The sequence below is a fragment of the Phallusia mammillata genome, chromosome 7 (genome assembly GCF_965637545.1).
Source record: "Phallusia mammillata chromosome 7, kaPhaMamm4.hap1.1, whole genome shotgun sequence".
Taxonomy (NCBI): Eukaryota; Metazoa; Chordata; class Ascidiacea; order Phlebobranchia; family Ascidiidae; genus Phallusia; species Phallusia mammillata.
In genome coordinates this window covers 17,571,566-17,591,652 of record NC_137258.1, presented here as the reverse complement: position 1 = coordinate 17,591,652, position 20,087 = coordinate 17,571,566, and the positions used below count along the sequence as shown (strand labels likewise).

At 35.3% G+C, this 20,087-nt stretch overlaps 1 protein-coding gene across 1 annotated transcript; it reads left to right on the top strand.

The window, feature by feature from the left end:
* Positions 1-151: 151 nt before the first annotated feature.
* On the top strand, positions 152-20,086 carry LOC145238942 (anaphase-promoting complex subunit 1-like). Its single transcript, XM_080102234.1, has 42 exons — positions 152-422; positions 576-676; positions 977-1,108; positions 1,511-1,675; positions 2,335-2,515; positions 2,706-2,875; positions 3,037-3,263; positions 4,025-4,209; positions 4,319-4,494; positions 4,726-4,791; positions 5,103-5,255; positions 5,933-6,140; positions 6,652-6,866; positions 7,608-7,676; positions 7,747-7,854; positions 7,938-8,051; positions 8,542-8,725; positions 9,131-9,279; positions 9,338-9,414; positions 9,816-10,039; positions 10,376-10,613; positions 10,916-11,014; positions 11,088-11,183; positions 11,528-11,596; positions 11,663-11,774; positions 12,236-12,320; positions 12,893-13,019; positions 13,388-13,572; positions 13,939-14,134; positions 14,321-14,464; positions 14,624-14,756; positions 15,249-15,403; positions 16,035-16,146; positions 16,682-16,777; positions 17,095-17,195; positions 17,421-17,520; positions 18,422-18,604; positions 18,912-19,049; positions 19,123-19,240; positions 19,306-19,403; positions 19,476-19,653; positions 19,766-20,086. The coding sequence occupies exons 1-42, from the start codon at positions 344-346 to the stop codon at positions 20,044-20,046; spliced, it is 6,027 nt and encodes a 2,008-aa protein (XP_079958360.1). The 5' UTR covers positions 152-343; the 3' UTR covers positions 20,047-20,086.
* Position 20,087: the final 1 nt, after the last annotated feature.

Here is a 20,087-nt window from a genome sequence, read left to right as displayed (position 1 = left end):
GGCAAAAAATATGAATCCCACCACTGCATGTAAATTATATGTTTGTAAATAACTTGTTATATTCTGTACAAAAAAATTGATTATCACAGATTTTCCAATTTTGTATCAGAAAGTGCAAGAACGATGTTAACTACGATTTTTATTAAATCAATGGAGCGTGAAAAGGGGGCATGTTTTCCCGCAAGATTGGAATTGAAGAAATTAGTTTGTGTTTGTGTTCAATTGGAAACTGTCTTTCAACGTCAACAAAATAGTTTAAAAGGTGACATAAACATTGCTTTGGCAAATGTAGATAGAAGAACACTTGCTGTTTCCGGTGCGACGCTTGGCAAACCTTTTACCAATGCAAGGCGTGATGATTGTGTCACTGGAACCAAAAGAGTTTGTTTCATGTGGACAGCAAGCTTGCAGTCAACATCCAGGTGTGTTTCTGCCTGCCATGTGGTGTGTTTTCCTAAAAACATCGAATAGTGCTTTTTCCCCTTATTGCACCTTTTTTCAGCATTTTTGTGATGTATTGTCCATTTCTTATTACTCTTTATATGCATCACTTGTAAAATTTGTCGCTTACACAGGTTTGTTATGTTTGCACTTTCACCAATCAAAAAACCTTGGCAGCAGTCAAAGTACACTTCTGGGAACATTTAGCCAAGTGACCCTTGACGACAAACCACAGGTTTGCTTGGTCCGCTTATTTTTTCCATATATTGTCATTTGATTAACTACATTTATTTTTTTAAATATCATCAAATGCTTTGTAACCAGTTCCTAAGGCAGTTTTTACTAAGAGAATGTTTGTAGCCTTTTGGGCCAGTCTGCAGAACATGGCAGTTCCCGACGAGATCTCGCGCGTGCGAAAAAAAAAAAATTTCAAAAAAATTTGCGCGTGCAGCTGCCATACTCTGCAGACTGGCTTTTGGGCTTGTGCATAGCCTCAACCTAAAGTTACAAAAGTGTTTTCTGTTTGTTTTTTTAGAATGATGAATCATGGAAACTTCGAAATTGCAATGGAATAGAAGAGGAGTTGTACTTGTCTGGTAACACAGTTGTATGGAGTCGAGGTCATGTAGTTTTAAAAACATTTACGGTTGACACTCCGGTGAAGCAGGTACATTTTTAAGCTCCATTTTATGTTTGATCACAACTTTAAACTTATGATTGTAATTGGCACTTAGTTATAATTCTTTGACCATACATAATTTGTGCTTAGGCAGAGTAAGAAAGTTTTGGTTTTACATGTTTCATTTAGTGCATGCGTATGTTACTATTCTTGTCTGCTAAGATGCCTCATGGGCGAGTACAACCATTATAGGTTCACAAAATTGTAGATTTTGATGATGTTGTTACCTTTTGTGTTTTTCTGAACGTAAATCTAAAACAACATTGCTTCAGCCCTATTGGTTTCCATCAAACTAAACTTATGCACCCATTAAGTCAGTAAAGCAAATAAAGCATGATCTAATAAAGACCCAATATTACTAGTTAGTGCAACAGGTTTTTTGTCTTGTAGGCAGTCTGGTGCAAGTTTTCTGTTGATGGTGAAGATCCACATCAGTTTGACTTGCCCAAATCCTCAAAACACCCATCAATTGAGGGTGTTTCTGTTGTGGCTGATGGAGCTGTTCATGTCTATAGTGAGGATGGGGACAATTATGTCACAGCATTACCATTTCAGGTAAATCATAATACACCAGGCATTATACTGATCTAGCCTGCGGCCAGTCTGCAGAACATGGCAGTTCCCGACGAGATCTCGTGCGTGCAGGACCTATATGTCCCGCGTGCGCGCGTGCACGACCCCTAATATCGCGCGCAAGACCAATTTCAGCAGGCGCAAAGCAAGTAAAAGAGGTCAGGACAGCCCAGTTAAATGCCTTTGGTGCAAAATTTTCGCGTGCAAACCCCAAATCTTGGCGTGCCGAATTTTTTTTCAAAAAAGAAATCGCGCGTGCAGCTGCCACACTCTGCAGACTGGGCGTGCGGTGGATTCGAACCCATGACAAAGTTTTTACGGGATTCTACCGACTGAGCTACACAGGCTGAATCTTGATGACAAAGTATTGTAGTAGGGATTGCCAGTTCGACCATTGTTTTAGCATAGCTTTATTATCTTCAAGTCAAATTTGTTTTTTGTGGATGCATTACAATAACAAAAAATGTTGGTATCATGTGTTTGTTTAAAGCTTTCCGTTTTTAAGCTAAAAAAATTGCACAAAACTTGGTTCAGTAACTTGATAAATATAATGCTGTAACCCCCCAAAAAACATATGTCTACTTGAATACAAAATATCATTCAAACCTATAACCTCATAAATTTTTTTTTGGCATACGCAGGTTCGTGATGTTTGGTGCTTCAAATATGGTTTGCTTTTGGAAAGATTGCAATCGAGCGAATCGGCGAAGTATGGTCCCACCCCTATACCTGGCAATGGAATATCAGAAAATGATCTGACAACTATATTTTGTCTTCAACATCCATTAAGAGAATTTTCTCCAGTTATAATGAAAAATCAAGGTATAACACTTTTTGCGTTTAAACGTTCAACTGAAATATGCATTTGACTGATTTTCAAAACAAACACGGTTGGGATTTAAAAATCCAATGCGCTTTACAAAATCCAATGTGCTTTACAGAACTATTGCTTAAAATATGTGACCTTTCCTGTTACGGAAATCTGATTTTATTATTATTTTTTTAATTTCAGGTTCTGTTCGCTACATGAACAAGGCAAACGATACTGTTGTGTACTGTGAAGATGATTTTATAATGACATGTGACCAACGACATGGTTTGCACACTGTGTGGAAAGCACGACAGGTCTTGTCAGATGACATCAACTCGCTACAGTCAGCCAAACCACAACAACAACATCAAGTATGATATATTACATAAAAATATACATTTTTCAGTCTTATAAAAAATGTCCAATTTTTTGTCTCCTCTATTGTACAAATTCGGTTTTGTTGATCATTACAATTAAAGGCAGTGATTCCCATCGTTTCTGTGGTTACTTAAATTCTACATATTTTGTACAGATCAGCAGTCTATGCCACATGTCACTTTCTAGTCCTGGTTTGTCGCCATACAGAGGTGGAAGTTATCGTGGTTCACCCATTGGCCATTCATCATCCAACATTGGGACAAGCTATATTCACAACAAAACCCCGCACACCAATCGTCACCCTCCTTTATCCCATTTATCCTACACCCCACATTCCAGTAAGGCATTTTCTCCAGGTGCTGGGTCTATGCTCTTTCAAAGGTTTGTGAGATCTAATTTGGTGTATTTTACTCATTATTGGTTTCCAGACATAGTGCAAAAAAATGCCAGTATTTCATTGATGGTTGATAGTTTAGGACTGACAAGCATTACAAGTTGATGCTTGGCTGAGTAATATATATATTTTTAATTGATCTAATCCAAACTTTCTGAACATGGTTTATAGAATGCTTAGTAGGGATGTGCCAAAACTGCAAATGTTCTGTTTGGTCGAGCACACTCGGTGCATTATGACGTCACAAAAAATCTCCTTTCTACGTTTTAGCTCCACAAGGTCTCTAACGTCACCGGCGGTGTTTTATTAAGCTGTCATGCCCTTTAAGTACGCGTTTTTCCACTATCTAATACATTTGAAAAATCATTTGTTTTTGTTCATAGACACCCTTTAGAACACTAGTTTCGTATGTTAGTAGGACATGAATATGCAAATTTAACGCTCAGGTCAGTTTGTGCAACTGCTTGGCCGAGCACCGAGCATTAAAACCAACGATGCTCAGTACTGAGTACTCGGGTTCTGGCTCGGCTCGGCCCATCCCTAATACTTAGCATTTGAATGATTGCTATTGGAGTTTTTTAAATACGATCTCAATTTTTGAGACATATACTATTTTCTGTCAAGCAGTTAATTTATTTCTTGAACTTAAATTAACAGCCATGAAGTTCATTAAAGTATTCACCCACCAAGCAATAATGTAGGGCATTCCAATGTCAAGTTTAAAATACAGCTATTAACATTTTTACAGCAATGCATTTTCACCTCTCCGTCACTCCCCACACTTGACGCGATCACCTTGCACACCATTATCACACGAGTCCCTCTGTCTCAACAACAGCGTTCATGAATCAGCTGAGCCTTTGAGGCCAGAGCTTTGTTTTGACCACATGTGGACAGAATCCTTATCAGGAACCAGGGAAGGTCTTAGTGTAGGTGAGACGACAAAAGATGATTACCTTGTATCGTTAGATTATATTTTTTCTCCAATTAAGTTGTATTATAGAATCCAGTGCTCTTTCATTAATGATAAATCTAATTTTAGGCAAAGCCACCAAAGTGTTTCAAACAATTGATCTGTGCAACCAAAGTTATCTTGTCTACCACATCGATGGACTCTCACAACTCCGAGTGGTCCGTTACACTACAAGCAACGATCTGTCACATCTTATATTCGGGGCAGTTACTTGTATAACAGCCAGGGATGCTGCACCTTTGGTAGTAAGTTAAACATGGACTTTCATGTGGTGGTAATAAAATATTTTACTTTTTGATCTGGTGAATATGGACTCCATAAAAAGATCTATGTATAGTTTAATTTCTTGAATCAATAAATTAATCATTATTAAATTGTAAATGCTCAATAGTGAATACTCTGGTGGCAGCACAGCATTTCAATCTTTAGATGAGCTATTTTGACCTTTTTTGACTTTTGGTCGTATTTTTGTCTAGAATCATAACATGTTTGCTGTGCTCGACTTAAATGGCTTTCTATTGCTATACTCTGGCTACCTTAAGGTAAGTAATTTACCAGTGCTTTAAGCAGTTTTATCTTTTCCATCAATAGGAAACAATTTCTTCATGCCTTTTCTGTAAATATTTGACTCTACCATAGCAGAATCTGAGTCAGAGTCATACTCTGGAGAGCAGTTGGAGTTGGAGTTATTTTGAGGGGTCAAATGCTTTTTATAAATGAGCTGTGTTGTTTTGTTGAAAATATAATTGTATTTTCAAAGCTGGAAAGGTGCCTTTAGAAAAACTTAGTAGAAAAAATGTACCTTACAAAATGACACTGAAATGATGTATTCTTATTTTTGGATAATTTTCAGGTGGTAAAAATGAATGTCAGTGGACTTCCTTTAGCTTCACTTAGCTTATCACAAGGATTGAGAAGCAATGCATCAGTTCCTGCAACACCACAGCCTATCAGCACCCCTGCCCACCCCAGTCGCCCTGCAAGTGCTATGGGAAATTTGGATGAGGTAATGATTTGATTTTTGCTTTTATAATTTTTGAAAAATTCTTGTGGTCAAATCCTACTTTTTAAAGACGAAGGTCTAATAAAAGTTCCAATAAAATGAAAGTGCAAAAACAGGCATTAAGATTTTCTAAGAATTGTGATAAGCTGTGCCAGTATCACTTCTAACAGAAGTAAATTTAAAAGCAAATTGCCTAACATTTTGTATTGATCATAGTACACCAGGCCTATTAAAGGCATTGTACTGAATCAGTTGGTCTCCCAAGCATCACCATATGGCAAGGCATAGGCTAGAAAAATCTAGCCCGCGGTGGGATTCGAACCCACAACAGGAGTATTTCCGAGACTCGCGCTCTACACAGGCTCAGTGGAGAAACCGCCAAAAGTCAAATCACAAGCGCTGTTGTATGCTGCACATGTCAGCTTCGTAGTAGGGGATCGCCAGTTCGACCATATCAGCTAAGATGAATATATTCATCTTAGCATTTTGTATTGAATAGTAAAAAATTCCAAACTATGACTTAAGAATTTTTTCCCAATAACTGCTAAACTTATTTTTCAAATATACTTCCCCCCAAGATTGAAAATTTTTTGCTTTACTTTTTTTCAAGTAGCTTAGAAAAATTAAAATCAGGCGTTGTTGTTTCAACAGTTTACAACATTATCAACAAACTTTTTCAGGTTGGGTTGTTATCACCTGTGCCAGAACTTGCATACAGTGGTAGTGACATTAATATTCTCACCGGTGACGAGTTTGCTTTCTCAACAAGTGCTTACACATCAAAGCTCTCTGGCATCCCACATGTTGTTGGATCAACTCTTGTGCTGGAAATTGCCAGTGGAAAGTTATATCGTGTGTATGTTCCTTCACTATGTTCCTCAGAGTTAGGTAAGTAAAAAAAATCTGGCTAACGTTTTCATTTTTTTAGTTATTGCCATAACAAAACTAGTTTTAAGTAAATTTAAGTAAAAGGCTTTAACAAAAATATTTATTTTTGTGTGAATTTTTATGTTTAGTTGCCAATGCAAAATTTTATTCACCCGAATTGGTGGTTAAAAAAAAAAAGATATGTTGTTTTTTTTTGTTAGGCAAAGTTTTATTTTAAGGTTGCTTTTAACAATGTTACAAACAAACAGTTAACTTGAAAAAAAATCTAAATAAAAAAATAATTTTACTCTAAAAATAGTGAACTTGTTCAGATTTCCTCACTTATTTCAAACGATTAGGGATTGTGTCAATGGACAACATTTTCTTAAGATGAAAAAAGTACTTTTCCAAACATTTATCAAAACAGAGTCATTTTGTTTGTAAGTGCTGCAACAGCTAGTTTAATAATCATAAAATTACTTGTTAAACATTAAATTATAACAATTTTCCTTTGCTTTTGTCTTTTGTGCAGTTGACACGTGCCTGAAAGCAATGCGCTACACTCTTCCCAATGACACCTATCTCTCTTTCGCCACCAAGTGGTACAGCACAAGACATGCTCCTGGAGCACTGAATGGCCAGAAAGCTGAATGGTCACTTTTTGTGGACTGCTTGCTTGAGTATCTTGGATATGTTGGAATGGGAATGTATTCCTTCAAAGCTACTGGATTGGGAGAATCCATGGATGTAAGTGTCATAACATAGTTTGTGAGCAAATAAATTCTGTTAAGGAAAAAATAAATACTTGGTGACATCATTCCAGACAAAAACAGGTAGTTGCACAACGAATGTTTCCAAACTTTTAAACAGGGTTCCCGCAGGTATAGAAAACCTGGAAAAGTTTTTTTTTTTTCAAATTTGTATTTTTAAGGCCTGGAAAAGTTTTGAAAAAAACCAACTTTTGCAAAAGTCCTTGAAAAAGTATCGAATTTGGCGCCTGTTTTGCCCTGAAATTGCCAGATAGAGATAGGAATTTCAAATGACATAGGGTTTTTGTCTATTCGTTGCACGTATGGAAAATTGGCTGCTTATACCAACTCCTCTTGTCTTGTTTTACTGTGGGAATTGCTAGATTTTTTTCGAATAAGGTTATGGAAATTTGTTTTTTTTCTTGAACAATTTTGGAAAAGTCATGGAATTTATAAACAAAAATTGTGCGGGAACCCTGTTTAAACGTTTAATCAGGTTTTGCTTACAAATGGATGATTTTCTTAACAAATAATAGGCCAAGGTTTTGAATTCACAAACCCTGTACAATTAAACGAAAGATAAGATGAACTGGGTTTATCTGTAATGCAATGTCTTAGTATGCACAATTAATAGGATTTGTTTCTTAACTAAAAATAAGTTTAAAAAAATATTTAGAATATTTTGGCCAAAAATTTCTTTGTGATGTGAAATTGTTTTTTTACTTTTTTATCTCTGCAGTTTGATTTATCAGCTTCTCCAGTCATTGCTGCAAAGAAGTCAAAACCTACAGAAAATGTTGATTCAAAGGTCAGATTGACATGTTTGGAAATCAGTAATGTATCGGTATGAGCCGAGCTAATGGTATAACATTTGACAGGATTGGGAATACCTGCTAAACAGTTCATACAGCAAGCAAGTTGATGATGAATTTGATGAAGGCTTAAGTACCATTGATACTGTTCTTTCATATCAGATTGGAAATCTGGTACATTATCTGATTGTTTCTACTTATTTTTTCCTGTGGCCTCATTTTGGTGCATTGTAATGTTTATTGCTTGAAAATTGCAGACACAGTCCATTTCAAAACGCCGCAGTATCGATGGATCATTAATTGGTGACAGCAGTCATTTAAGCAGCCATCTCATGACTTCAGTGTTTTCTGCCCTTCACTTAGTATATGAGGTAAGCAGTAATGTTATGGTAATCATGTTGAAGATGACTAGTTTTAAATCAGTGGATTTTATGTTGCACATCGTACACTTGTTTGTGCTTTTAAGTCTTTCTACAGCATTATACTCTGATAAAGATTTAAAATGCATTAAAATCAAGTTGCCGTGCCCCAGAGGTGTGTAATTGTAGTTTATGCCAACTGATACAAATATCAGTCAGTAAAGACACAGCATTGTTGGGGTATGCTTGGTTTTTAAGGGTTTAAAATCATGATGAACTGAAAGCAAGTAATGTAATAAATTAAATTATTTCAAAATATACTTGAACATGAAATTGTATATTGTTTGCCGTGTCACGAAAAATCACCTCATTAAATGTCTATTCATACCTTGTGCAATAAACACAGTGTAAATGAATATTGTCACATGCATAAATTTGTCTCAACAGAAAAGAAAAAAATATATAACAATGAACAATTTACAAGAAGCTTATCTCTATTTAGGAACAAAAACTTAGCACGATCACTTGGAGCAATGTTCATCTCATGTCTTCACTGCTCTTTCGACTTGCAAAGGATCTACACCACATGAAATTCCTCCATTCTCATGCCCTCCACAACCCTGCCCTAATGCAAGCTTACTTGAATGCAAAATCCAATGATGATCAACCTTCACCTGTGGAAGAAGGTAACACTGTGTTTTTATTCAATATGCCATTTTATTAAGCTTGCCTTCACCACCCAGGCCTGTAGGAGTACGGACAATTTATTACAAATGTTCAACAATGGCTGTTACTTGTTGCACACAGAAATTCTTTATCAGTCATGTTTTTAATTATTCCTTGTAACGTTTTCAAATTGATTTTAATTTTGTGTAGAGATGCCTAGTCAACACTCAAATTTTACAGTAATGCCACACAAAACCTGCTGCATTCTAAATAACAACGTAGTTTTGTCTTTTTTTACAAATAAACTGTAAATTAATAAAGGTTTTGTTCTAACAATACTTTGTTCATTATTAAGGTACTGTTTGTATTTACATACACAAACAAATATGATAATTGTGTCGTGTTAACAAACTGTTTTAAAACAGAACTGGACTTGAAACTACCAGGCTCATTTTCACCTGCCATTACCCCATCAGTGTTTGAAAACCTTGATGATCTCATTACATTGGGAGCGTGCAAGTCACCTTTTCCATACATTCCTGGTGTTACTGTTAAAACTGAGCGAGTTTTAAAGGTATGACGATCCAGTTAAAATTTGTTGTACATATATGTATTTGTTTACTTGTTTGCAGATTTATGATTGCCTTTTCAACAAGAGTCACTCACCTTCTACTACTGTGTTTGCCCCATTGATGAAAACTGCATTTAAGTAGGTTGATTACAATGTTTGTTTTTGACATTTTAACTTTTTTTGGCCTTTTTAAACAAAATTTGTCACCAATCCTGTAGATCTTCTAGATATCAATTTGTTAAATCAGTGTAATTAAATGTATATATTATGCATAAAAAAGTGGGAAATTTTGGCAACGTTGTTCCAACTGAGTACAACAAGATGAATTAAACTTTATTAAACTTGTATTTTTAATGTAGGGGCATTAAAAAGAGGTTAACAAATTTTGAAGTTCCATTCCAACTAATTAAATCAAGTTAAAAAGTGACAGGCTTTATAAAAGGGTAAAAAGACTACAGTAAGAAGTCATTATTGACCATAACATTAAAAAATAAACAATGCAGCCTTTCCAAAAGTACATCACACAATTTCATTTTCAGCATTTCTCAGTGTTGTGACCCAACTCAGAAGGCAGACAAATTTCTAAAAGAAGAAGGTCCATCCGTTGTACAGAAGGTTTTAACGTACATGGTGTCTGTGGGAATTGACCAAGATGAACTCATGGTTTGGCCACATGGTGTCGCTCTTGCTGTGCACAATGCTCTACGGAAATGTTCTGCAAACCCTGATCTTTCTTTCAGTCCAGAAGCCCTTGCTTTGCTGGGTAAAACTTTAAGATTCAATTGTTGCCAGTGCAATAAAAGAAAACAAAAATTGCTGCTTATGTAAATGTCATTTCTTTATTTAAATCAGCATCTGTCGACCCCTATGTAAACTTTACTACAAACTCCTTACATGAACAAATATATATCTTCAAAACAGAATGGGTAAATGGTATAACATAGCAAAAAAATCAGAGACTAAATTTTTTTCAGTGGATAAACACTTTTTGCATTTGTAGAAAACCAACTAACTAAGTTATATAATGTGTTGTTACGAACTTGTTTTCTGTTTTTAAGCTTTGAATTGAACATCTTATTCCCAAATGTTTTCCTATTAGGCCGAAGTGATCTTTTGGCACAAATCCAGCCAGATGCTGGTGATTGGCAGCATGCCAAGTTATGTCCAAGCACGGATCCACTGAGATTTGCGTGGGAAGATCAACCAGACGATCGTGCTCAGCATCAACAGGAAGATGATGAAGAATTGATCAGTTTACTGCAGGTCGATGAAAATGGAATAACTGAAGATTTGTCAGCAAATTCTTCAACACTTGTAACTGACGACAATGTTACCAGGTTTGAACAGATTGTTAAGATTTTAATGTGACAATACACTCCTGCCATTGGTTTCATTTTAGCTTTTTCATCTTTACAGTGCTGCTAGTGCAATTCAATCTGTTGTTAAATATATCATTCGTAACCCTGTTTTTATTTGGTTAAACTGTTCTAGTAGTGCCTGACCGCCACTAAAAGTACCTAATCTTAGTGTGGAAAGAATATACTTGATTTTTTTCTTTGTTCCCGTGTTTATAATCTTAAGAATCTTTTTAGTGTAAACAATTATTTTTTTTCAAATTCAGTGCAAAATATTTTAATAGACTTCTGTTCCCAACTGACCATCGAATGGCAGATGCTCACAACCTTCTGTACTCAACAAAACCATCTAAAATCTTCTTAGTGCAACAAGCTGGCGTTGAGTAAGTAAAAATAATCAATAAGTGAGCTGTACAGGTTTACAAAATGTATATTTTGTTTGTTTTTTTGTCTCAGTGATCGTGAATACATGGAACAGAAGCAATATCGCTTATTGCAGCTTCTCAATCGAACAATGTCATTGTCTGTTGGTAGAGGAATGTTACACTTCAGGTAAGCATTATAACATCCAAATTTGGTAAAATTAATTTGACATTGTATGCATACATAGTGCACTGCATAACGAAAAACATGCACTGATTGAAGTGTACTGAAATCGTCAGTTTGGTATGTATTATCCACACCTGAGAGTGCTGGCTGGTTCAGGACGATTTCTGTATAAGCATAGTTTAGATATTTTTGTAAGCACACATATTGTCACAAAAAACTTACTGAAGTGTTAAATAGTTTCATAATAATTACATTTTCTACATTAAGTATGGTGTTTATTTACCTCTTCATAAGTTTAGTATTTATATTAACATTTTTAAAGAGGAGTTTTAATTTTTTTTGTAAAGGAGTCAACAACCTTCAACAATGGAATCCTTGACTGTGCCAACTTTGGACCTGACTGGAAAAGACATGAAGTATACGAAAGTTTGTGATAGTGGAAGATTTAATACATTACGTTGTTGTTGTTTTTTTGTTTCCAGCAACTCCACCATTACTCTCGCAAATAGTGATATCGAGTTGCCATCTGAAACAACAGAATGGCCATATTTTCATAATGGAGTGGCTGCAGCATTGGCACTACAGATGGAACAGGTGGACATCGAATAAAATTTTCCAAAAAAAAAATTAGTAATTTCTAGATCTTTATTATGGGTCCCCTTGCCTATTTTTATTTTAACTTTACATGTGTGGGGACCCATGAGTTTCTGCCTGCAGAAACAACTAAGGTTATAAAAGACGATGGCTAATATGGGACCCAATGCAAAAAAAGCATAGGAAATATATTTATGTTTTAACATAGGTTATAGTGTAAATGCAACAAACTGTGCTAAGCCACCCTTCTAGTTTTCAAAGATACTTTACTTTAAACTTAAAAAATAAAATCACCGTGCTTGTTGCTTGATGGAGGACAAATGACTGAATGTTTTTCAGAAAATTTCAGTTCAAGTCAATTTTTTTTTCATGAATTTTTAGAATTGCAAATTTTAATTTCAGAATTGTGAACATTTGTGATGTTTTTTTCAATTTGACTCTTGTGTTGTAATTTTGTTAAGAAAAGCTCCGATCTGAATTTGAGCAAAGTCACTAGCCCTCAAAACTTAGCGGATAAGGCAGCAGAGCCATCCACTGATCATGCAGGTAAAAAAGTTATCTGAAGTCATGTAGATTACAATTCAGGAATTTACTAATTTTGCTTCTGCCTTACACAACCCATACAGACTTCATTAAGTAGCTAATTGTTTTCATATACTTTTTACTGTTTGACTTTTTATTATATCCATGTGATTAAATTTTTTGCACTATTGCAACTTCTCTGCCTTTGCTACATAGTTTACATTATAGAAGAGCTGCCGTGTTTTTTTTGGTAATGATTCAGCAACATGATTTTAATGTAGAGGTGTAGGATAGTGGATTTGTTTGTATTTATGTTGCAAAAAGGCAAGATGTCCCATTATTCCATTGACTCAATACTTTTTGTGTCCCAAGACTGTCTGGTTCTTAACATAATTCTAATTGTAAGTTGTGGCATATTGCAATGTGCAATTACAAACCCCTGTGCCACAGTTAGTGAAAGACTGTGATTTAATTGCCTGTACCCTAATTGTGTAGTACAAATTCATGTAGAGTAACCTTAATTGGTCTTGCCATTGCATTTATCCGTGTAATTTGCCTGTATTAAGATGAACTGTACTATCAATTCTCTTATGCAGGGGTTTTATTTGGTCTTGGGCTAAACCACCATTTACAGGAATTGCAAACCTTAAATATTCACGACTATCTTCAGAAGATTCATGAACTTACCACAATTGGACTTCTATTGGGTTTGGCTAGTGACAAGTCAGTTTCATAATTTTTAAACGTGTATTCTGTTTTGTATTAAGCTTACCTTTGTGATTAGATATAGTTTGTTCATTATGCAAATAAAATATATTAATGTTTAGATGTTTATACTGTATTGTATTTTCAATTCCCAGAAGAGCTCTATAAATTTAATATTATGCCTGGCAGCAACTGCTCATATATTTAACAAAAAATGTTGTATTTTTACTTACACAAAAATATTTTGAGCTTAAAGAAAACTTGAGGAAATGTGCCATTAAACCTGCAAAGGGGTAAACAAGAAAAAAAAGTAGAAAGCTTATAATTTATGTCTTTAAAAAACACAAAACGAATTGCTTAAAATAAACTTTCTACTTTTGTCGAAGGTGTGGAAGTTGTGACTTGTCAACTATGAGAGTTCTCAGTGTCCACATCTCCGCCCTTTTACCAGCAACATCCACTCAGCTCGATATCCCATATCGAGTACAAACTGCTGCTGTATCAGCTGTAGGATTTCTTTATTTGGGATCAGCACAGAGATTGGTGGCAGAAGTTATGCTAAGAGAAATAGGTAAAATGGGATTGATCTATTGTACAGCTAAGTCTAAGTTAGAAAATAAATTGGTTTTGAGATTCATTCATTTATAAAATGATTGCTGGATTTTACTCTTCAAGTGGTACATCTGTTCTTCCTTTTTCCAATGGGCTGTACATAGCAGTGCACTGTTTTTAAGCAGTACACAAAAAATATTTTTTTGGATTAACCAGACTCATAGTCGTAACCGAACAAATTATTCGTTAACAACAACAAAAAACAAACAATATCTTCCAAAAATTATGAACACTGACTACAAATTAAAACATTTCATTTACAAAAAATTATAATGCATTGTGTACATGCTTTAATTGTTTATGTTGTTTACTAAAATTTTTGCAGATCGGAGTCCTAACAATGACAGTGAGGTTTGCACAGAGCGTGAATCGTATGCATTGAGCGCTGGATTTGCTCTTGGTATGGTTACACTGGGCCGGGGCAATGGAATGCCTGAACTTTCCGACTTAAACATGTCGGACAAACTTTTTCACTTCATGACTGGAAAACATAAGCAAAGTAGCAGAAGTAGTGTTCATTGGTATGTGTTTGCTACACAGCTATGGTAACTGTTTGACTTTTTGTTGCATTTAAAAGGCATTTTCTTAGTTTCTAAGTATGCCTGAAATCTAGTTTTTTTAGCAAGACGTTTCTTTGTGCACTTAAATTAAATATGAAACTTTGTTATGCATTGTAATGGTTTGAATAATTAATATTTTTATTGGAGGTCTCATGAAGCATACAGTCCAAGCCACAACAGCGGTGCATACAGTGAACACCAGATATTGGAAGGGGATCATGTTAATACTGAAGTAACTGGTCCAGGAGCTACTGTTGCTTTGGCTCTGATGTACTTGAAGACCAACAATGGGTAAAATATTTTTAACTTATAAACAACATTTTAAAAACAGCAGATTTAATTTCAAACAAATTTTCATTGACATGTAACAAAACAGTTGCATTACCCATTGTTTGTATTTAGGCAATAATTTTATTGTATTGTATTACTGTCACATGTTTTTTTTTACAGAGCTGTAGCAGACTGGTTTATTCCACCAAACACTTTCAATCTTCTAGAGACAATAAAACCCCAACAACTTCTGCTTCGTACTCTCAGTCGATCACTTATTTTATGGGATCAGATTGTTCCAACTATTGAATGGGTATGTTAACATTGTCAGTGATTTAATTAATAAAAAATATAAATGCAGGTTTCTAAATATTTCTACGCCTTATAATAATATGCAGTATTGCAAAGTTAACCAGAACATGGTATTTCACTAATAAAGCCAATTACAAAATTTGATGTATTTTAAGTGTTTATTGTAATTCTTCTTACGATTAAAAAATGAAAAACAATCCACTATAAAGTACATGATAAATGAACAACTTACAGATGTACAATCAGTGGTTGGATTAAAATTTTTTGTCAGCCGGTTCTATCAAAAGTCTTATTTTTTAGCCTGTTCTGTTACAAAATGTCCGTTGGCAGTAACCGGTAATGCTAACCGGTTCATCGATTGCATAAAAAGACGTTTCTATACAACTGGTGCGAACCGGCTGACACCCACCAATGTGTACAAACCAGTTTTTTATGTGCCATTTTTTGAGATACTGCAGTTGTCATTTGTTCACAATTTTTTGTTGTTGGGTAGATTTCAAGTCATGTGCCTCCAGTTGTTAGTTCCCATCTGACAGAATCAGGTCATGCACGAGTCAGTGATTCTGATGAATCTGAAGTGGATGAGCACACAGTTTTGCAATGTCATGCTTCCATCATTGCTGGTGCTTGCCTTGCACTTGGACTGAGGTAATAGGTTTTATTATTAGTACTTAAGGAAAGGGTGTTCAAATATAGTCACTAATGGGCATTCAAATACAATTAACAAGATTATAACACAGGCCACACCCTAATGTAACACAAGTTCACTAAACTTTGTTGCATAGTAGGGATGGGCCGGGCCGACCCTGAGCACTCGGTACCTAGCTTCGCTGTTTTTGAAGCTGCGTGCTCGGCCGAGCAGTTGCACAAACTGACCCGAGCATTAAATTTGCACATTCATGACCTGCTAAGATATGAATCCAGTGTCCAAAAGGGAATCCAAGAGCAAAAAGGACTGAAAAATGATAACTTTTGGGGTCTGTACAGCTTAATGAACCACTGTGACTTAAGGGACTTTGAAAAGCTAGCCGTGAAATTAGGAATGTTTGTGACGTCAAAATGCACTGAGTGCGTGACCGAGCACCAAGCATTAACATCCCTATTGCATTAACGAGGCAAACAGAACATTTGCAGTTTTGGCCCATACCTATTGCATAGCATATACACATTTTGACACTGCTATTAACAGAAAAATCATTTTCAAGGAAAAATAACTTAGTTTTTCAAAAAAGTCTTTTCACACTTCGTCAGGTTACTTGAAAGACTTTTATTTTCACAGATTTGCTGGATCACAGGAGAAAACTGCATATGACACATTGCTTCACTATGTTAACTTTTTCTTGTCCATACTTAAACAGACTAACTCAGGCGACCCAATGAACCCCCTTGAGGTACAGTGTTTTACTTATGTATGAAAACCAGTAAAAAAGTAAGGAAGGCAATAATTGTTTTCATTAAGGTCTAAAGAGGGGTGCTCCAGGTAAATTGAATAAAACAAAAAATATTGGGGGGGGTTTGGCGTTAAAATAAAAAGAGGGACCACTGGGCTAGACATTTGGTTTTAAAACACTGGTCTGAATTTATTTCATGAAACTGGAAATATATAATTGTTTAGTTGAATTAATAGATTAGTTAAAAAAATAATCTGGGCTTTTATCCCCCAGTGGATGGGGGATTATAAGATAAATCTTAATTCTTTGCATTAGTAATGTATAAACTAAAACATGGATACAAGTGGCAACTAATGGTAAATTAAGGATTTGTGATGTGACTGTCATGTTATGTACCCCTGATGTAAAACTCCATTCCTTAAAAAAATTAAAACTTATTAACAAGGGATTTTCCATGGAATAATAACACAAAACAGGAACCAGATTTTACCATCAAGTGTATCTCATTTCTTTTTATTGACTTCTGCTTGTTCAGGTGATTGGGAGGCGGTTGTTCGACACATGTTTGAGTTCATGTCTCATTGCGCTTTGTTTGGTTGTGGCTGGAAGTGGTAACTTAAAAGCATTGCAGGTAAACTACAATGGCTGTGTGGTACTTAAATTGTACCCAGTAATACAAAGAAAAAAAAACTTGATGTTTAAAACTTGACTAAAACTGTTAAGCAACAAGCAAAGAAGCAGTAAACAAAAACCTCAGGCTAATGTCTTTGCCCACAAACTCACTTTTATAGGAGGTTAACAGGGAAATATTTTTAATTTTAAAAGATTGAAGTTAACAAAAAAAATTAAATTGTAAACGTTTTTTGTTACACATTTATCTTTCTTATATTGTTTTTAAACAATTTTTTGTTGTTGGTTTCTGACCTAATATAACTCTCATTTGTACAGATATGCTGCTACCTTCACTATAGCTTGGATGGTGAAATCAACTATGGAACACAAATGGCAATTCATATGGGTTTGGGATTCTTATTTCTAGGAAAATGCAGGTAAATATTTCTCAAATTTAAGGCTTTTTCTTTCCTACAAAGTTTTTGTCAGTAATTCTTGCAAAGAGTGGTGGTCAAATTAATTTGTATTTTGTCCATTTTTACCACATACTTGTACAGTTGTACTTTGAAAAACCTTGATGTGTGTCTCCAGTTGATTCATCTTTATGGCCAGTAATACCTCAATGACGTTTAGGTAAATATTTACATTTTTTCATTCCTCAGATACACTTTGTGCACAACAAACAAAGCCATCGCTGCTCTTCTTGTTTCAATATATCCTTGTTTTCCTGCCAAAAGTTGTGATAATCGTTATCATTTACAGGTAATAAAAGCTCGCCTTATGTTGGTTTTAAAATTGTTAATATATTTTTACATTTTTATGTATTTTACATATATAACACAGTAACTTTTTAAGAAGCAAAGGTATAGAAGAAATTTTACTAGGTACAAAGTTCTTGTAGTCAATATTCTACTGTCAAGGTTACTGATTATAGTACGCCAGGCTCATTAAAGGCGTTACACCAAATCAGTCGGTCATCAAGTATTCCCAAATGGCAAGGCACATGCTAGAAAATGCCTTCAATGGGCCCAGCTTACTATGATTTATACTTGCATTGCGCTATGCAAGGCAGGCTGACAGAACTTCTACCCAAATGAACCTTTAGGGTTGAACTAAGTTTACCAAACAAAAACATACCCTAAATCAGTGGTTCCCAACCAGGGCCCATGGCCCCCCAGGGGGGCCACAGGTGTAGATTTACCAGAAACACCCACTAAAAATTTCCTAAATTAATCAACTATTTTGCATACTATTTGTCTATATTGAAGCTTTTTTACGAATGCGGACCCTTATTTACTCTATTCGACCTGCGTTTAAAGCCGATATTAGTATCCAATTTCCACACGAGTTTGCCATTTACATTTTAAGGGGGCCACAGGACTTACAAGGTTACATGAAGGGGGCCACGAGGCAAAAATGACACTTTTAGGGGGCCACAGTCCATGGAAGGTTGGGAACCACTGCCCTAAATGCATCAAACAATTCATAAACAAAGCAACTTTTTTATTTTATGTGTATGATAACTTCGTTTTTTGTGTGTTATCCGATACGGATATTTAAGGTTGTATTTTGCAATCACAACCTTAAAACCCATGTTTAACCTTTTTATTCAAATCATGACAATCTGTGATTCACCTTCTTACTCATGTGTTGCTTTGTGTAGGCACTGCGACACATGTACGTTCTAGCTACAGAAAAACGCCTCCTTGTACCAATTGATGTATCAAGAAAAAGACCGTGCTATGCCAGAGTGGCTGTCCAGTACTTGCCAACACCAAAATACAATAATACCACTGTTTCTATGGTTGCCCCTTGTATGTTACCTGAAGCTTCAGCCTTGCAATCAGTAAGTGTGTGCTATTGATTTTTCTGCTCACTTGAAAGCTTGAGCACTAAATCATTTGAGATTGTTTGTGTTTTTAATTCTGCTGGGTATTTGCCATTTCTGTTGGGCTTGTGTGAAATTGACTACTTCCTGTTTATATTGTTAGTATTACATGTTTTGTTATGCCAGTTTGTCGCTCAATGTCAAAACGCATCAAGATCTTTTTGTAGTAAATTCATAAACCATTGCATATTAGCTCACCGCACATTATTTGCATTTTTTAAACTTGCCTATTTATGCTTACTTATAAAACTGTTTGTTGCTAAAGGTAAGCATGAATGATCAACGTTACTGGCCGATGCTTGTTGACACTAAAAAGCACCCAGACAAATTGCAAAATATGTTGGAAAATGGAATGTATGTCCAATTGAAAGCTGGTTGCCTGTCATACATTCAGGATCCCAAGGTAAAGTGTTACAAGAAAGGTTCTTCTATCTTAAAAATACAGTATATTTTATTGAAAACTAATTGTTTTTCAGGGCTATTGCAGCTTTTTGTCTTTTCCAAAACGACTAGAAAAGGGAATGCATTCATTCAAAAAGCCATCAGTTTTGAAAGAAAAATTGCCAGAGCTTTTGTCACAGTTATCACAGACAGGTTGTGTAATGAATAGAAGTTTGCATATGATTGCTTTTGTTGAGGTAAATTTATCCTTTGTTCAGGATCACCAAGAAAAGATAATGCTCTATCTCATATTGTTATGTTGATGGAGGATATTCAAAATCCATCATTGTATTTTGTGTTTTTGAACCTTTTGGAGGTATGTTATGCAGTAAAATTTGTTTAAAATAATGAAAAACTAAATATATTACATACAAAGTGTTCAATTTAGACCTGTTTTCGCACCGTTAATCAACAGTCAGTTAATTCACTGTCAATGTGGCAAGTCCGTATGGCAAGATCGCTGATGAAAAATGCAGCCAATCAAGACGACGACAGTCTAAAGGCGGACAGATTGCTTAAAGTGGCTGCCTTAAAACTGGATTGTGTCTTTAAACAAATACTTTCAGGTAATAAAAACTACGCAAAAATTTGCCACCCCAAATTTGACTGGTTAAGACAAACCTCTACCATTAAAAATGACAAAATTAAATCCTAAGCCTTTTTATTATTTTTCTGTAGAACAAAGTCACCTTGTGAAAGCTATGCTGCACGAAAAAGTCGAAAGTACACATGAGTTATCTTCACAGATATCTTACTCTTGTCTTCAGAGAATAGCTTGTTACCTCATCTACCACAATGCTTACTACTCACAGACGTCAATAAGGAAAACAAACTTTACATTGAAATCGCAAGACCTTATTTCTTCTTTAGAAAAATTGTCTACCCTGAAATCTTTCCTACCACATGATCTTCTACTACAGATGTTACATAGGTCAACTGTGGCGCCAAAAGAAATGTAAAAACTTCTGACGAAGAAAAATAAAACACAATCACAATATGC

Excerpts from the sequence above, each read along its gene's own strand:
- LOC145238942 (XM_080102234.1), top strand. The coding sequence starts at position 344 with ATGCAAGGCGTGATGATTGTGTCACTGGAACCAAAAGAGTTTGTTTCA. Across the intron at positions 9,415-9,815 it reads TTGATGAAAACTGCATTTAA|CATTTCTCAGTGTTGTGACC; the intron begins GTAGGTTGATTA and ends TTTCATTTTCAG. Across the intron at positions 12,321-12,892 it reads GCCATCCACTGATCATGCAG|GGGTTTTATTTGGTCTTGGG; the intron begins GTAAAAAAGTTA and ends TCTCTTATGCAG.